At 48.1% G+C, this 19679-nt stretch overlaps 1 protein-coding gene across 2 annotated transcripts in view; it reads right to left on the reverse strand.

Moving 5' to 3' along the window:
• The window catches only part of PUS10 (pseudouridine synthase 10), a 147759-nt gene that overhangs the window by 32697 nt on the left and 95383 nt on the right, over nucleotides 1-19679 (reverse strand). For both annotated transcript variants that reach the window (XM_073559307.1, XM_073559308.1), the window contains 2 exons: nucleotides 19551-19603; nucleotides 19323-19440 (listed from right to left, as the gene is read on the reverse strand). In XM_073559307.1, the coding sequence (XP_073415408.1) occupies nucleotides 19323-19440; nucleotides 19551-19603 (171 nt within the window). The remainder of the gene's footprint in view (nucleotides 1-19322; nucleotides 19441-19550; nucleotides 19604-19679) is intronic.

The following is a 19679-nucleotide window of genomic DNA, read 5'->3' on the forward strand; positions in this document are numbered from 1 at the left end:
TTGAGTAGAACCCTGAAAACCGTTCGTCTGAGGGAACGGGAACAATCACTCCGGCGGAAAGAAGGGAGGAGACGGCCTGAAAGAAACCTGGAATGTGGGACCGTTGTCTTGGAGGTCGAGACAGGAAAAAACGCCTGTCTGGTGGGGAAGAAAATTCGATCTTGTAACCGGATGCGATGATTTCCCTGACCCAAGCGTCGTCGACAACCGACAGCCAAGCGTCCACGAAAAAGGAAAGTCTGCCTCCACCCTGGAATATCTTCCAGGTGGGGGTGCCCAGTCACTTGGAGGCAAACCTACCGGAACGGGCACCTGAGGACCTGGAGTATTGTCCTCTAGATCTCCAGCGGGGAGCGGGCTTGTAAGAAGGTTTCTTCTGCTCTCGCTCCCTAGATGCGGAAGGACGCTCTTGCTGGACAGATCTCTCTGTGGACGAGAACGGACGAAAAGGCCTAAAGGGCCGAAAACCCTTTCTATTAAAAAGGCATCTTGGTCGAGACTGGGGGAGAGAAGTACTTTTACCCCCAGTGGCATCGGAAATTATTTGATCCAGCTTGGCCCCAAAGAGCCTAGAACCATGGAAGGGCAGATTGGTGAGCGACTTTTTTGAGGTGGTATCCGCATTCCATGACTTTAACCAAAGAACTCGACGTACAGCCACTATATTGCTGTTAGCCCTTGCTACGCAACCGGCCGCATCTAAGGAGGCGGCTAAAAGGTATTTACCCGCATGATTAATTTGATCTGCTAGATCTGCCAGCTCGTCCTGGGGAGCTGCCGCTAAGATGCCCCTGCGAAGAATTTTTGCCCAAGCCGAAATGACTTTCGCTACCCAGGAGGAGGCGAAAATAGGGCAGAGGGAGGCGCCGGAGGCCTCAAAGATAGACTTTGACAAAGATTCTAACTGCCTGTCTGTTGGATCCTTAAGCGATGCACCGTCTGGAAGGGACAGAACCGTCTTAGAGGCTATGCGAGAAACGGGAGGGTCCACTTCAGGGGCTTTGGTCCATTTAGAAAGCAAATCAGCGTCAAATGGGTACAGAACATCTAAATACCTGCGGCCCGAAAAGCGTTGCTCAGGGTGCTCCCAATGTTTGGCTAGAGTAGTATCAAACTCGTTGTGGTTTGGAAAAGTTTTGGATGGAGGCCTTGATCGTTTAAATGGAACAGAACACTCCTGAGGAAGGGGCTTGTCCTGCTTAATCTCCAGGGTTTGGAAGATAGCTGAAAGAAGACTATCGACCATATTTCGTGTTTTAGACACGTCATCTGCTTCTGAACTAGATCCTGATTGTGGATTGTCGTCTGACCTAAGGTCGTCCACTGAAGGAGACGGACACCTGGGTGAAGCAGACGGGCCTAGCGAACTGGAAGACGAGCCCGATAGGAGACGCTTCCTGGACATCCTACTCGGCCTGTCCCTCTGAAGGTCGCGGTCAGGAGCGGACGACTCACCTTGAGAGGCGGTCGGAGCAGCGGTGGCTGTAGATAGCTGAGGCAAACGTTCTAGGACCTGGACCAGGGACTGAGAGACTTTGGTCAGATCGGAGACCGACTGAGACATAGCTACGGCCCATTCTGGGAGAGAGGAAGTGCCCTCATCACGGGAATCTGTGTGCTCCTGAGAGGCCGACATAGCTGAAGGACTGCAGGACGGGCAGAAAGGAGATGGCTGACCCGAAGCCCACTTCTTTTTACAGCGCGCACAGGCGTAATGAGTAGCTGTGAACCTGAAACAGAGCTCCCCTGCAGGGTTGGGCATAAGGAAAACTGCGCTGAATGGCCGCGGGAATTGGGGAAGAACTGCGGAGGAGGGCTAATATTTCTGCATAGAGCAGAGTCTACCTAGTTCCGGCGAGCAGCAGAAACGCTGAAGTGTCCCCCAAGCAGCGCAGAAAGGCAGGACCGAAAAAACAGGAAATGCCTGATGAGGTGAGCGGTGGACAGAGCTTAGCGGCTGAGCCGCAATTGGAGCTGACATACCAGAAGAGAAACAGGAGCCCTGTGATGGGCTAAAAAAGGCGCGAGGACAGCGCGCTCAGAAGGAGGAGGAGGTGCTCTGAGAGCGGGAGCTGAAAACGAAAGTGAAAGTGAGTCGGCAACGCAGCCCCGTGATGGAATCGCCCAGGAAGGTGAAGAGAAGGCCTGTGAGGAGGTACTGTGCGCGCAGAAAAGCTTCGGAAAACCCTGCCCAGCTGTGACAACAGGGAGAGAAAACCCTGTATTCAGCCCTTAATATAAGTGGAGAGGCACGCGGCTGGTGAGAGCGGCGCCCGTCAGGCAGGGAGAGGGGCGGGAGATTCAAACAGCCTGATGTGTTCGGCTGTCCAGTTTCCCACCGATGTGTCTCTTGGTAAAGCTGTGGGCTGGAGGGATCGTACAGGCACTTACCTGACGTCCCTGAAGAGGATGACCACAGGGGCTTCTCACAAGGGTAGTGGCAAGCCGCTGGCCGCTGTCCTCTGTACCCGCATCCTGCAGAAGACGGCATTAACCTCTTGATGGTGAGGAAAATCTTGCGATCGCCGTCTTCCTCTCAGCCCTGTCCCGAGAGAGGGGTGAGGAGGGGGATTTGGCAAGGACCAGCCACCTGTCCACATCCCATAGCACCAGAAGGTGATATGGAAAAAGTCCTGCCAGCGTACTGAGAGTTGCGATGTGGGATCAGCTACACTGCTCGCTCAGCCGCCTGATATGGGAAAGCAGGGTGAACTTCCACCCTGTTTCCCGACTTGAATCTGCAAAACAAAAGACAAAAAAATTAAAAAGTTCCACTAGAACACCTAAAGGAAAGAAAGGTTAATTGCGGATCTGGGAAGATCCCGGTCCGCCTCCTACAGACACTAAGCTCAAACTGAGGTGCCTAGTGCCTGTCGGTGGATGTATATTGCCGGGGAGGAGCTAATTTTCTTGTTTTGCATAGTGTCAGCCTCCTAGCAGCAGCAGCATACACCCATGGTATTCTGTGTCACCCAATAAGGCGATAAAGAAAGTGCCTTATTCAATGCTATACCCAGCTAAGCTACGAGTGGTAGCCATGGACTCTACCCATTTCTTTGAATCCTCAAAAGACGCGCGAGATTGGCTGGACAAAAATGAGAAAAAATATGTCAGTCGGCGACCTGAGTTTATTTATCCTCTGCTCGTGGACTACTGTGTGTTAGTTGAACTGTGCTGAATGTCTTTTTTGCATTTTTCATGATATCACCCTCTGGATTGATTGTTGGTGAAGAGAAGATGGAGCTACCCTTTTCCCCTGCTGGATACTTTTGGCCTGCTCTGGTGGCGAGCGGGGGCTCTGGAATTTATTTTGATGGTACCCTTTTTTTTTTTTCTCTTCTCTTCCATTCTGTCCATCAATATGCGAAAATACCCAAATGATCTGTAACAAAGACTCCTGTAATACATAGAGCAAAAAGGGAAGGCGATATAGACAAGGTTTGCTTATCATTGCTTCTGGTTGGTGGGGGGGTAAGCTGCTAACAACCCCCCCTTTTTTTTTTTTTAACTGGAGAGCTGATGGATAATGGTCTGGACTCTCGCGGTGAGCGAAGAAAGGGACTCCCAGCCTCCAGTATTATGTTTGAACTGAGACTTGGGTTTGTTGGGGGGAGGGGGGTGGGTGAGATGGGTATTGTTACTACTTTCTCTCAATTGTCTCTTGGTGTGTGGGGCTATTGCGGCTAAATGTTTGCATGAAATGTTTCCTCATGATGCTCCGCTGCTTATGTCTTTCTTGAATAGCTATCATGGCTCGAACTCTTAAAATACTGACGTGGAATGTCCGTGGCCTGAATAAACCAACTAAACCTAAAGCAATACTTGATTATATAAAGTCTTCCCAGGCTGAAGTGATATGTCTGCAGGAAACACAAATGACCAAAGATAGACTTCACTCTATACGTCCCCGATGGGTTGGGCAATGCTTTCATTCTACTTTCTCCACTTATTCTAGAGGTGTGAGTGTACTGTTCCGGAAGAATACCACGTTCCTGGAATCTGATTCTAAAATTGATGTGGATGGTCGGTTTATATGCTTGAGAGGCAGGCTGAATGAGATTGAATACTTGATAGTGGCTCTCTACATCCCTCCTCCGTAATCGTGCTGCAGGAGAGTCTCCGCTTTGTAGAGAGACATCCGGGGTCCCGACGGTGATACTGGGAGACTTTAACAACATAATAGATAATTCATTAGATAAATCACAGGGGTTGGGGGGGGGCACTGGGGGATCAGACACCCTTTGGGAGACTGCTAGCTGAAGTTGAGCTGACGGATATATGGCGGCGAGACAATCCACAAAAGAGATTATACTCCTGCCGGTCCCTTTCCCACGGCTCGCTGTCTAGGATTGATATGGTACTGGGTAACCCACAGGCAGTCTGGGTGGCCAGGGGAGTAGAATACTTGCCTAGAGCTTTGTCAGACCACTGTTATGGCGACCTTTGACTGGGGGGGGGGGGGTTGGAGAGGGGAACGTGCACCATGGTCATTTAATGCATTCCGGGTACCTATTATTCAGGCGGATGCCAGGATTCCTGATCTACTAAGAGAGTTCTTTGCTTTTAATGAAGGCACAGCCCCAAGAGAAATAGTATGAGATGCGTCTAAAGCCTATCTAAGGGGTCTATTGATCACGGAAGTGAACAGATAAGATACCCTGGATACCCGATGTTTACATTAGAATCCAGTGTCGCTGATCGCTGGTCTCTCGCTGCCACAAGCAGTGATGCGCGCTGGCCAGCGGGAGACCAGCGATCAAAAAATGGCCCAGGCCGATCGAGCACGATTAGCGATACCCAGCAGGGGGGCCGGTCGCTGATCGCTGTGTGTGACGGGGCGTTAAGTCTAGAGCATATGGGGAGGTTATCTCTGCGGAAATGCAGTACTTGGAAACTCCGTCAGATACACATTTTAGTGGATTAAAGGATGCGGAAAAACGATTAGCTCAATACGGGCTTTCAAAGGCTGCAAATAAACGTTATTTTCAGCGACGGGCTTTGGGGAAGGAGAGGGAACTGGACATCTGCTGGCTACCTTGCTCAGGACCCAGTCTGGCTTCACGATTGTGTCTGAGATAAAAAATAAAAACGGGGAACTGGTGAGGTCTTCTGCGGGAATTTTAACTGCTTTTAGAGAGTTCTTTGGGACACTGTATGATTCTCGGGTGGGTTTTTCTGATGATATACTTAACAATTTTCTGGGGAGTGCTAGATTGCCTACCTTGTCAGAATTGGACGCTGCCACGTTGTAGGCTCCAATTAGTATGGAGGAGCTGGAGGAGACACTATGGCAGGAAACAAGGCACCGGGAACTGATGGGCTACCGATGGAGGTATATAAACAATACTCGGATACAATGCTTCCACAGCTGCTGAAAGTATTTGAAGCAGCTGGGGAGGATGGTCACCTGACCCGGTCCTTGAATGAAGAAATCACAGTAGTGATACCCAAGGGTGATAAAGATCCTTGTTTTCCAGAGTCGTACCAACCCATCTCTCTTTTAAATGTCAGCGTTAAGATTCTAGCAAAAATCCTGATGATACGACTATCTAAAGTAATAACCAGCCTTATTCATCTAGACCAAACTGGCTTTATGAATATTCGTCGGCTATACTGTATTTAAGTCTACAGATGCCATCAAACAGAAAGGAACCTAGAACTGTTGCGTCCTTGGACGCTGCCAAGGCATTTGACAGTGTCGAATGGTCATATCTGTGGGCTATATTAGCTAAGATGGGTTTCCGTAGAAATTTTATTGCCTGGTACAGCTGCTATACTCGAGACCGCAGGCCAGGATCAGAGTTAATGGGGAGATCTCAGATAAATTTAACTTATATAGAGGCACTAGACAGGGTTGCCCCCTGTCTCCCTTATTATTTGCTCTAGCTATCGAACCCTTGGCGGTGGTAATTCGTGTGACACCTGAAATTACGGGATTTGAATATGAGTCTCTGCATGAAAAGATAGTGTTATACGCTCATGACATGCTCCTATTCCTTGGAAACTGGCCGTCATTCTTGAAAGTAGCAATGGAGGTCTTCGACTCCTTTGCAAGGATTTCTGGCCTTTTTATTAATTGGGAGAAATGTTCGATCATGCCGGTGGGATGGGCTCCCGAGAATCGCTCAGGACTAGCTGGACACTTAAATGTAGTCACAGAATTTAAATACTTGGGAATTCATAGAGGGCATGATGTACAAGATTTTGAATGCCTAAATCTTACCCCGTTGTTTGCTAAATTTCATCAAAAAGTAAAGGACTGGTGCAGGTTACCACTGAGTATGGTGGGCAGAGCAAACCTAACAAAAATGGTCCTCATGTCACAAGTTTTGTATATTCTTCATAATGCGCCCGTCTGGATTCCTAGCCAAATTTTTTACCAATTAATTAGAGTATTCAGAGAGCTTATTTGGAAGAGGAGAGTTCCTAGAATTTGTTTGGAAGTACTACGTAGATCTAAAGCGAAGGGGGGTTTAGCAGTTCCTGATCCATTTCTTTACTATCTCTCAGCACAATTGCAGCATTTCAGAGGATGGGAGGACAAAGATTCCACTTTCCAAAGTTCCTCGGGGCATATGCTAGCATGTGTAGTAGGAAATGACTTGCTGATACAATCATTGGATTCGGGGTGGTTTCGTCAGGGTCTGGCTCTCAATATTCCGACAATGAACTGTATGGATAGGGTGTGGAATACGGCAAAGAAACTACTTGGTATACATGGGGTTACGAGACATGCCCTGATCTGGAGAAACTAGACTTGTGCAGAGCTCAATAAATTAGAAGGCTTTGAGCTGTGGGAGAGGAGAGGCCTTAAATTAATATCGCAACTTTATTCGGACGGGGAACTTCAATCTTTTGAAGATCTCAAACAGACATTTTCCATTCCTATTGCAAGATTTTTTTGAATATTTGCAGCTACGGCATGCTTGTGAAACACAACATCGACTCACCCTAACAGCCCGGGATTTGGAACGGACATTACAGGCGTTGACACGTTTAGAAATGTTATCATCTGCAATGGAGAATTGTGGCCGTGAGGAGACTAAATACACCAGGAGATAGAGAGACTTTTGTTGGGCGGGGGGTGTGACTATGGGGAACATTATGGGTTTCTAGACTGTTTATGTAATATGCTGTTCAGGAATTATCCTGTGTTTGATTACATGTCTTCTGAATTTTGAAAATGTTCAATAAAAATTTACCTGATCAAGAAAAAAAAAAAGGCCTGGGGACCACTCTACTCTTGATAACCAGCCATGATAAAGCTGACAGCTGAGTGTTGCAGCAAGCAGTGGTCAGTATTGCCATGCTGGTTATCAAAAATAGGAGAACCCATGTCATTTTTTATTTATTTATAGCGCAGGCTGATGAATACTCCTATCAGCTGCCAACTGCTCTTGTTGTTATTAGCGGCAGTGGACGTAGGCTGTTGGAAGTAGCACTCTCATCATCTGACGCCTGTGACCGGAGGTAAACTTTTTACCTCTGGTCACAGCTACTGACTCATGCTGTCATCTGACAGTGTGGGAAACACAGGTCTCTGACGGCCGGTAACAATCTTACCGCCAATCAGAGACAGTGTTTTCCGCGCTCTCATACAGATGGCAGCGCGGCAAATAATGAATTTTTGAGTCCCCCATTCATTTGAATGGGGTTCAGGTTCTGTTCTGGAACCCGAACATTCAGGGATTCGCACATCACAAATCAGGAATATATGAAACTGTACAATAATTGCTATTTAAGGTTCACTGTACAATTTATACACTTAAAAAGTTATCCCTGACCAAATGCCGTCCTGGCAATCTTCAATGTTGAAATCTTCAAATGATTTCTCCATTTACCCATTTTTACATTCTTTGTCCCTACGCTCCATAGTTCTTCTCACCTTCCCCAGTTACCTTTACTTCTTGACCCATACCTTTTCCTATATGTCTCAGATGAGGCAGCAGTAGCTCTCTTGGAAATCTTTTTCTTACTTTAGATTTTTTAGTATCTCCGCTCCTAGACATGAATTGAACATGCTTTCTCACAGACTTGCAGTCTGAGACATCTATGGTCATTTGTGGTTTATTATGAGATGGTAAATTTATTATACGTTATATAACTTCACCAGTCATATTTATAGGCCCGGGGGTCACTGAGCATTATGACTGCCTGTTCTAAGCCCATTAATCTCATCTTTCTTATTTTATATATTATACGTTGACTATTATATATCTGAAAGTCTTCCAAATAACATTAAAACATAAAATTGTTCAATCATATTAACCCCTTCACCCCCAAGGGTGGTTTGCACGTTCATGACCGGGCCAATTTTTACAATTCTGACCACTGTACCTTTATGAGGTCATAACTCTGTAACGCTTCCATGGATCACGGTGATTCTGACATTGTTTTCTCGTGACATATTGTACTTCATGTTAGTGGTAAAATTTCATTCAAATAACTTGCGTTTATTTGTGAGAAAAACGGAAATTTGGCGAAAATTTTGAAAATTTTGCAATTTTCCAACTTTGAATTTTTATGCCCTTAAATCACAGAGATACGGCACACAAAAAACTTGATATCTAACATTTCCCACATGTTTACTTTACATCAGCACAATTTTGGAACCAAAAATTTTTTTTTGTTAGGAAGTTATAAGGGTTAAAATTTAACCAGTGATTTCTCATTTTTACAACACCATTTTATTTTTAGGACCACATCACATTTGAAGCCACTTTGAGGGGTCTATATGATAGAAAATACCCAAAAGTGACACCATTCTAAAAACTGCACCCCTTAAGGTGCTCAAAACCACATTCAAGAAGTTTATTAACCCTTTAGGTGCGTCACAGGAATTTTTTTGAATATTTAAAAAAAAATGAACATCTAACTTTTTTTCACAAAAAAAATACTTCAGGTTCAATTTTTTTTATTTTACCAAGGGTAACAGGAGAAATTGGACTGCAAAAGTTATTGTACAATTTGTCCTGATTACGCTGATACCTTATATGTGGGGGGGAACGACTGTTTCGGCGCATGGCAGAGCTCAGAATGGAAGGAGCGCCGTTTGACTTTTTCAATGCAAAATTGGCTGGAATTCAGATCGGACGCTGTTGTGAGTTCATTTTCCCCTTTACCACTGAGGCCCGATGAACTCCCTCTTCTGGTAAAGAAAGGTAGTGAGCCTGATTATCAAGCATCTGGGCCTAATGATGATGATTGGCTGAGTGGAGTTACTGACTGGATATAAGGCTGTCGATGCCCTTCTGCCCTGCGGGTGATTTCTCTGTGGCATCCTTGGATACCAGTCTGAATTCCTGCTCTCCTAAAGCTAAGTTTTCTGCTCTTCCGTTTGCATTTGTACTTTGACTTTGTTTTGCTGGATTTCTGTCATTCCCTGCTGGGGTGAGCTGAATTCCTTTAGCTCTGTCTTCAGGAAATACCTGAGTGCTGATATAGTTTTTGAAGCCTAGCTGCTTCAGGGCCTTTTTCCATATCAGCCTGTTGGCTTATGTCTTTTATAGGGTTTTTGCAGATTGCAGACAGCAGCTTTCCTATCCTGTCCTATTTTTAGTTAGCTTGGGCCCCATTGTTTGCTCAGCCTATCTTTCAATCTGTGTGAGTGTTTTTTTATCTTGCTTCACCGTCATTATATGTTGGGGGCTGCCTTTTACTTTGGGGTCTGCTCTGGGGCAGTTTAGATTTCCTTTTCTGTCTTTAGGTTATGTAGTTCTCCGGCTGTGATCGAGGGGTCTAGGGCACCGTAGGAACCCCCCACGGCTACTGCTAGTTGTGTTGATAGGTTCAGGGGTCTGCAATCTGATAGTTGCCAACTTCTCCGGTTTTCCGGACGTAGCTTCTATTTTTGTGTCTGCCTCCTACGGTGACTCGTTCATAACAGGACGCCATGTCACGTTTGGAGAGTCCCTGATGTACCTAAACAGTGGAAACCCTCCATTTTGGAAACTAGACCTCCCAAGGAACTTATCTAGATATGTGGTGAGAACTTTGAACCCACAAGGGCTTTACAGAAGTTTATAACGTACAGCGGTACAATTAAAAAATCATATTTTTTCCACAAAAATGATCTTTTCACCCCAATTTTTATTTTCCCAAGGGTAACAGGACCCTAAAAGTTATTGTGCAATTTGTCCTGAGTACGCTGATACCCCACATGTGGGGGTAAACCACTATTTGGGCGCATGGCAGAGCTCGGAAGGGAAGCAGCGCCATTTGACGTTTTTGGCTGGAATTGAGATCGGACACCATGTCGCGATTGGAAAACCCCTGATGTACCTAAACAGTGGAAACCCCCCACAAATGACACCATTTTGTAAACTAGACCCCCCAAGGAACTTATCTAGATGTGTGGTGAGCACTTTGAACCCCCCAGTGCTTCACAGAAGTTTATAATGCCCGGGCGTGAAAATAAAAAATTCGTATTTTTTCCACAAACATGATATTTTAGTCACCATTTTTTTATTTTCCCAAGGGTACCAGGAGAAATTGGACCCCAAAAGTTGTTGTCCAATTTGTCCTGAGTATGCTGATACCCCATATGTGGGAGAAAACTACTGTATGGGCACACGTCGGGGCTCGGAAGGGAAGTAGTGACGTTTTGGAATGCAGACTTTGATGGAATGGTCTGCGGGTGTCATGTTGCCTTTGGAGAGCCCCTAATGTACCTAAACAGTGGAAACCCCCACAAATGACCCCATTTTGAAAACTAGACCCCCTAAGGAACTTATATAGATGTGTGGTGAGCACTTTGAACCCCCAAAGGCTTCACAGAAGTTTATAATGCCAGGGCATGAAAATAAAAAAATCGTATTTCTTTATCGCCTTATTGGGGGACACAGAATACCATGGGTGTATGCTGCTGCTGCTAGGAGGCTGACACTATGCAAAAACAAGAAAATTAGCTCCTCCCCGGCAGTATACACCCACCGACAGGCACCAAGCACCTCAGTTTGTGCTTAGTGTCTGTAGGAGGCGGACCGGGATCTCCCCAGATCCGCATTTTTAATCCAATTTTCCTTTCAGGTTTAGTTTGAACTTTTTAATTTTTCCTCTTTTGTCTTTTAGGTTCTTTTCCATCGGGAAACAGGGTATACTTATCACCCTGATTTCCCATATCATGCGGCTGAGCGAGCAGTGTGGTGTCACCCACATCGCAACTCTCAGTACCGCAGGCAGGACTTTCCCCTATCACCTTCTGGTGATTAGGGTTGAGGACAGGTGGCTGGTCCTTGCCGAATCCCCCTCCTCACCCCTTTCTCGGGACAGGGCTGAGAGGAAGACGGCGATCGTAGGTGTTTCAAGCCGTCTTCTGCAGGATGCGGGTACAGAGGACTCCTTCCCCTCCCAGCGGCCTGCCGTTTCCCCGTGGGCCCGTGGTCATCCTCTTCTGGGACGTCAGGTAAGTGCCTGTACGTTCCCTCCGGCCCCGCATTAGCTCCAGTGACATGGGAGAAGAAGGAACCTTGTTTGCAGTTCCACAAGTTTGAATCTCCCGCCCTTTTTTCTGCCTGTCGCGCGCTCAGCCGCTTGCCTTCATTCACTTTCCCTGCTCTAGCCAGGGTGTCTACGGGGATCCCCTCACTCACCGCAGTGTCACAAGCAGCAGGACCTGGATCGCATCCTTAGCGCGGTATGTCGGGCATGGGGCTGCGGCGCCGTCAGGGTGGGAGGCACTTTCACTTTCACTTTCCCCTCAGCGCGGGGAATTCCTCTGCTCTCCCTCCTCCCTTCCTGAGCGCGCTCTTTTCAGCGCGCCCTTTCTAGCCCATCACAGGGCTTCTTTCTCTTTGATATGCCAGCCTCCCCCTTCGGCCATGCCCTCTCCGTCGCTGTTAGCCAGTCACGGCGCAGCCGCTAAGCTCCGCCCACAGCCTCCAGCACAAGGATTTCCTGGATTTTCACTCCTTCCTGCGCTGCTTGGGAGACACTTCGGCGTTTCTTCTGCTGCTCGCACAGAATCTCGGTAGGCTCGGCTCTGGGACAGGGATTAGCTCTCCTCGGCAGTTATTCCCTAATATCTGCGGCCATTCAGTGCAGTTTACTTATGCCCAACCCTTCAGGGGATCTCTGCTTCAGGCCCACCGCTACCTATTACGCCTGTGCGCGCTGTAAAAAGAAGTGGGCATCGGGTCAGTCGTCCCCATTCTGCCCCCCCTGCAGTCCTTCAAATATGTCAGCATCCCAGGAACGCACAGAGTCCCGGGCGGAGGGCGCTCTTCCCTCCTCTCTCCCCCCGGAGTGGGCCGTTACAATGTCACAGTCTGTTTCTGACTTGACAAAAGTATCACAGTCGCTGGTCCAGGTCTTAGAACGATTACCTCAGCTATCCTCAGCCACCTCTGCCCCGACCACCTCTCGGGGTGAGTCGTCCGCACCTGACGGCGACCTTCAGAGAGACAGACAGGGAAGGACTTCTAGGAAGCGGGCTCTGTCCACTTCGTCTTCGAGCTCGCAGGGCCCTTCCGCTCCCAGGCCTCCTTCTACTTCCTCGGATGACAACCTTCAGTCAGGCGATGATTCTCATTCGGAAGCTAGCTCAGAGGGGAACAGCGTTTCTCAAACGCGGGACATGGTCGATAGTCTTATTGCAGCTATCTTCCAAACACTAAAACTGATGAGGCTCCAACTCAGGAAAGCTCAGTTCTCCTTAGACGAGCCAGACCTCCGTCTCGAACCTTTCCCAATCACAACGATTTCGATACTACCTTATCCAAACACTGGGAGCGCCCTGAGCAACGTTTCTCAGGCCGCAAGTACTTGGACGTTCTGTACCCCTTTGACGCAGAACTGCTCTCAAAGTGGTCCAAGGCTCCAGAGGTAGATCCTCCAGTATCCCGGATAGCCTCTAAAACGGTGCTCTCTCTGCCAGACGGGGCATCGCTCAAAGATCCTACTGACAGGCAGATTGAATCTCTGGCTAAGTCTATCTTTGAGGCATCGGGCGCCTCTCTCTGCCCTATTTTCGCATCCGCCTGGGTGGCGAAGGTCATTTCCGCTTGGGCAAAAATTCTTCGCAGAGGCATCTTCGCGTCAGCTCCTCAAGACGATTTGGCAGATCTTGCAGATCAGATTAACCAGGCGGGAAAATACCTTTTGGCCGCCTCCTTGGACGCGGCCGGCTGCGTAGCAAGGGCTAACAGCAACATAGTAGCTGTACGCCGAGTCCTTTGGCTAAAGTCATGGAATGCGGACACTACTTCGAAAAAGTCGCTTACCAATCTGCCATTCCATGGCTCTAGGCTCTTTGGAGCAAAGCTGGATCAGATAATTTCCGATGCCACTGGAGGTAAAAGTACTTCGCTTCCCCAGTCTCGACCAAAACGTCCTTTCAACAGAAGGGGGTTTCGACCATTCAGGCCCTTTCGTCCCTTCTCTGCCACGGAGAGAGCCACTCAACAGGATCGGCCGCCTGCCACCAGGGAGCGGGATCAGAGGAAACCTTCCTACAAACCCGCTCCTCGCTGGAGATCTAGAGGACAATATTCCAGATCTGCAGGAGCCAATTCCGGCAGATTTTCGTCTAAGTGACGGGTCACCCCCACCTGGAATTTCTTCCAGGGTGGGCGGCAGACTTTCCTTTTTCGCGGATGCTTGGCTGTCCGTTGTCGACGACGCTTGGGTCAGAGAACTTGTCGCATCCGGTTACAAAATCGAATTTGCTTCACTCCCGAACAGACGGTTTTTCCGGTCTCGGCCTCCGCGACAGCGGGCCAAGATTCCGGGTTTTCTGCAGGCCATTTCCTCCCTTCTTTCCGCCGGAGTCATTGTTCCCGTTCCCTCAGACGAACGGTTTTCCGGGTTCTACTCCAATCTCTTTGTAGTCCCGAAGAAAGACGGCTCTCTTCGTCCTATTCTGGACCTCAAATTGCTCAATCGCCACGTGAAGATTCTTCATTTCAGGATGGAGTCTCTTCGGTCGGTGATTGCTTCCATGGAGCCCGGAGAATTTCTCTGCTCGGTGGACATTCGGGATGCCTGTCTGCACATTCCAATTTGTGTGCAACATCAGAAGTATCTTCGATTTGCGTTTCAGGGAGACCACTTTCAGTTCACAGCTCTTCCTTTCGGCCTGGCTTCAGCGCCCCGGGTTTTCACGAAGGTGATGGCGACCGTCATGGCCATCCTTCGCTCCAGAGGGATCCTCATCATCCCTTATCTGGACGATCTTTTGATCAAGGGTTCGTCTCGCCAGGACTGTCTCCGGAGCCTTCAGATAACCCTGGACACTCTCAGCCACCTAGGTTGGCTGGTCAACAAGGAGAAGTCCATTCTGATCCCCACCCAGCGTCTGACCTTTCTGGGTATGGAATTCGACACGGAGCTAGCCCGTGTTTTTCTTCCAAAGGAAAAATTTACAACTCTGTCCAAGGGCATCAGAACTCTCAAGAGGCCTGCTCCCATTCCCATTCGGTTCTGCATGAAGGTCCTGGGGAAGATGGTGGCCTCCATGGAAGCAGTGCCCTTTGCGCAGTTTCATCTTCGCCCCCTCCAGCTGTCTCTGCTTTCAGCCTGGGACAAGACCACGATGTCCTTGGACCGTCCTATTCGGCTTCCTCTCAGAGTGAGGCAGTCTCTCACTTGGTGGCTACGGCCAGCGTCAGTTCTCCAAGGGAGGTCCTTCCTTCCGCCTCAGTGGCAAATCATCACCACCGATGCGAGCCTTCTAGGATGGGGAGCCGTGTTCCATCAGAAAGCGGCCCAAGGCCGCTGGAAGCCACAGGAGTCTCTCCTTCCAATCAATCTTTTGGAGATCAGGGCAATTTTCCTGGCCCTTCTTCACTGGCAGCCCCTCCTCTCCGGCAAGCCGGTCCGTATTCAGTCGGATAACGCCACGGCCGTGGCGTACATAAACCATCAGCGGGGCACGCGCAGCAAGCAAGTAATGTCAGAAGTGGCCAAGATATTACTCTGGGCAGAACGTTACGTTCCGACAATCTCCGCCGTCCATATTCCAGGGGTGGAAAATTGGGCAGCCGACTTTCTGAGTCGCCAGGGCCTAGCGTCCGGCAAATGGTCCCTGCACCCCGCGGTTTTCTCTCAGACATGCGACCGTTGGGGCACCCCGGATGTCGATCTCATGGCATCTTGGATGAACCACAAGGTGCCGCAGTTCGTAGCCAGGTCCAGGGACCCTCTAGCCGTCGCATGCGACGCACTGGTGACTCCGTGGTCCCAGTTTCAACTTCCGTATCTGTTCCCGCCTCTGGCATTGATCCCTCGGGTGGTCAAAAAGATAAAATCGGAAGGCGTACCAGTGATTCTAGTCGCTCCAGATTGGCCAAGACGGCCTTGGTACGCGGAACTGGTCAACATGCTCGCGGACGTTCCCTGGAGGCTTCCGGACCGTCCAGACCTTCTCTCGCAAGGCCCCCTTTACCACGAGAATTCTCAGTCTCTGAGTTTGACGGCATGGCCGTTGAGACCGCAATTCTGAAGGAATCAGGTCTGTCCAGTCAGGTTATTCGAACTATGATCAGAGCCAGGAAACCAGCCTCTTCCCGCATTTACTATAGGTACTGGAAGGCTTTTTTCCGTTGGTGCGATGATAAAAGAGTCTTCCCAATGTCTTTTTCTATCCCGTCTATCCTGGGGTTTCTTCATGCTGGGTTAGACGCGGGTCTGTCCCTCAGTACGCTCAAGGGCCAGGTTTCCGCTCTCTCTATCCTCTTCCAAAGAGAGCTAGCTTCTCTACCACAGGTCAAGACCTTTCTACAAGGGGTTTCCCACGTGGCTCCTCCTCATCATTCGCCAATAGACCCGTGGGATCTCAACCTCGTCCTTAGCGCGCTCCAGAAGGCGCCGTTCGAGCCTCTCCAGGACATTCCTTTGTCCCTTCTCTCTTGGAAGGTCACCTTTTTGATCGCCATTTCCTCCATCAGAAGAGTTTCTGAATTGGCGGCCTTGTCATGTCGTTCCCCTTACCTCATTCTCCATCAGGACAAAGCCGTCCTCAGGCCCGTTCCTTCTTTTCTTCCAAAGGTGGTTTCCGCTTTCCATATCAATGAGGATATCGTCCTTCCTTCTTTTTGTCCGGCTCCATCTCATCCTCTTGAGAAGTCTCTCCACAAACTGGACATAGTTAGAGCCCTGCGTGTCTATCTTGCCAGGACCTCTTCCTTTCGTCTGTCCGATTCCTTGCTGATCATCTCTGAAGGTTGCCAGAAGGGCCTTCCGGCTTCCAAATCCACGATCGCTCGCTGGATTCGTTCTACCATTCTGGAAGCGTATCGTCTTCAGGAAAAGCGTCCCCCTCCGGGAGTAAGAGCTCATTCCACCCGGGCTGTGGCGGCTTCGTGGGCTGCTCGCCACCAGGCCTCGGCCATGCAAATTTGCAAGGCCGCAACCTGGTCATCTTTGCACACCTTCACGAGGTTCTACAGGGTTCATACCCAGGCTTCGTCTGATGCTGTGGTTGGTAGGAAGGTTCTGCAGGCGGCGGTGGCTCACCGGCCGACCTGAGCCTTTCGGTTAATTTCGTTCCTTTTTGCTGTTCCCACCCTTGGGACTGCTTTGGGACGTCCCATGGTATTCTGTGTCCCCCAATAAGGCAATAAAGAAAGATGGATTTTTGGTTCTTACCGTAAAATCTCTTTCTTGGAGCCTTCATTGGGGGACACAGCACCCTCCCTATTTAAGTTGTACCGTGTTGGGTCTTAGAGTCCCTTGTTGGGTTGGTACATATGGTTTGAGTTTTTCTCGTTGCTTCTCCTACTGCTTTTTCACCAACTGAGGTGCTTGGTGCCTGTCGGTGGGTGTATACTGCCGGGGAGGAGCTAATTTTCTTGTTTTTGCATAGTGTCAGCCTCCTAGCAGCAGCAGCATACACCCATGGTATTCTGTGTCCCCCAATGAAGGCTCCAAGAAAGAGATTTTACGGTAAGAACCAAAAATCCATCTTTTTTCCACAAACATGATCAATTAGTCCCCAATTTTTTTATTTTCCCAAAGGTAACAGGAGAAATTGAACCCCAAAAGTTGTTGTCCAATTTGTCCTGAGTACGCTGACGCCCCATATGTGGGAGAAAACTACTGTATGGACACACATCGGGGCTCGGAAGGGAAGCAGTGACGTTTTGGAATGCAGACTTTGAGGGAATGTTCTGCGGGTGTCATGTTGCCTTTGGAGAGCCCCTAATGTACCTAAACAGTGGAAACCCCCCACAAATGACCCCATTTTGGAAACGAGACCCCCTAAGGAACTTATCTAGATGTGTGGTGAGCACTTTGAACCCCCAAGGGCTTCACAGAAGCTTATAACGCTCGGACGTGAAAAAAAACAAAACATTTTTTTCCACAAAAATGATATTTTTGCCCCCAATTTTTTATTTTCCTAAGGGTAACTGGAGAAATTGGACCCCAAAAATTGTTTTGCAATTTGACCTGAGTAGGCTGATACCCTACATGTGGGGGTAAAACACTGTTTGGGCGCATGGCAGAGCTTGGAAGGGAAGGAGCACCATTTGACTTTTTCAACTCAGTATTGGCTGGAATTGAGATCAGACGCCATGTTGCATTTGGAGAGCACCTTATGTGCCCAAGCAGTGGAAACCCCCAATTCTAACTCCAACCCGAACCCCAACACACCCCTAACTCTAATCTCAGCCCTAACCCTAGCCCTAACGGAAAAATGGAAATAAATACATTTTTTTTATTTTATTATTTTTCCCTAGCTAAGGGGGTGATAACGGGGGGTTTGATTTACTATTTATGGCGGTTTTTATATTTGGCAGCTGTCGCATGCTAAAATACGCTTTTTATTGTAAAAATAGTTTTTGCATCACCACATATTGAGAGCTATAATTTTTCCACATTTTGACCCACCGAGTCATGTGAGGTCTTACTTTTTGCGGGACGAGTTGACGTTTTTATTGGTACCATTTTCGGGCACGTGACATTTTTTGATCGCTTTTTATTCCGATTTTTGGGACGCAGAATGAACAAAAACCAGCGTTTCATGAATTTCTTTTGGGGGAGGTGCGTTTACACCGTTCATTATTTTTTGCTTTGTTTTTTATTTTTATTTTTTAAGGGGTTCGCTAAAGGGGTTAACTAATGGGACAGTTTTATAGGGCGGGTCGTTACGGACGCGGCGATACCTAATATGTGTACTTTTATTGTTTTTTTTTTTTATTTCCAAAAAATGGATTTATTTGGGGGAATATTTTTTTTTTTTTTCTAATTTATTTGGCGATTTTTTTACATTTAACACTTTTATTTTTTTTTTAACTTTATTAAATAGTCCCAGGTGGGACATCACTGTCCTGTGACAGATCGCTGATCTGTCACATCACAGATCACTGTGACAGATCAGCAATCTGTCACAGGCAGTGCAGAAGGCTTCCTCATGCCTGCGCTTTGCAGGCACTGAGGAAGCCAGCTTCCTGCAGGCCCCCGAAGGCCCCCGTCGCCATCTTGGATTCGGGGGCCTGCAGGAAAGGAGCCCCCCGCAGCAGCGCTGCACATTGCGCTGCCGTGGGGGGCTCAGGGAAGCACGGAGGGAGCCCCCTCCCTGCCGATGCTTCCCTTTAACCCCCGGTACACCGCGATCATGTTTGATCGCGGTGTGCAAGGGGTTAACGTGTCGGGGGCGGTCCGTGACCCATTGTGCCGGGTGTCAGCTGTGATAATCAGCTGACACTCGGCCGCGATTAGCGGCGCTCACCACGTGGGCGCCGCTGATCGCGGTAGACGTACTATCCCGTGCATGGGCATAGGGGCCCGGGTCCCATGGACGGGATAGTACGTCTCATGTCAGAAAGGGGTTAAAGGGAATCTGTCTTTAAGCTTAACTCTCCTAAGCCATCTATATGTGCATGTAGGTAATAGAAAGCTGAATAAAATGATACCTTGATATCTGTGATTCGATGTCTTATTCCAGAGTGATCCACATGATAGGAGGCGTTACCTTCGTGAGACATGTAGCTCATAGAGCAGACTGTCTGTCATTACATGTCTCAAAATGGTAACACCAACTTTCATTCAAAATAAGCTCTGGAGGCAGATTCTGAGGGAGATCTGCCCATAGATCTTAACAGCTCATTTACATAGGAAGAAAAACCTACCGTAATTTTCTCAGGACTGAATTGGATTGTGGGTATCAAGGTATCATTTTATTCAACTTTCTATGAACTACATGCCCATATAGACGGCTTAGGAGGGTTAGTCCTACTGACAGTTTCCGTTTAACGTAAAAGGCATCATCGACCTTCTAGATATGCCTAGGCACTACACAACAACAAATTCCATTTTTGCAATAGTCTCATTCCAAGGCAGAAATCAGACATTACAAAATACTAATTACCACATGTAATACAAACCTTCATGTCATTGAGAAGTTCCAGGTCTTCCTTCCCTATGGTCTTTTCTGTCCAGATGAGTGCACTGTAGCACTTAGTCTTCTCTTCTTCACCTTCCTTCATGTGTGCCAATGCCTCCCTTCAATACAATCATTTATTTCACATGTTATCCATTACATACACTTGACAATTGCACTTAGTAGTCTGCCGTACGAGACAGAAAAGGTGTCCGAAAGAACAAATTCTTACCTAGAAACAATCTGCAGGTCTCGGACTTTGATTTTGTCATTGTTATTTATTATCTGCCAAATGAAAAATAAGGAAATAATGAACAAATATTTATTTTATACATCTATAACCAATCTGTTATACAAGAAA

The sequence above is a fragment of the Dendrobates tinctorius genome, unplaced genomic scaffold, assembly GCF_039654945.1.
Source record: "Dendrobates tinctorius isolate UK_male_01 unplaced genomic scaffold, ASM3965494v1 ptg000269l, whole genome shotgun sequence".
Taxonomy (NCBI): Eukaryota; Metazoa; Chordata; class Amphibia; order Anura; family Dendrobatidae; genus Dendrobates; species Dendrobates tinctorius.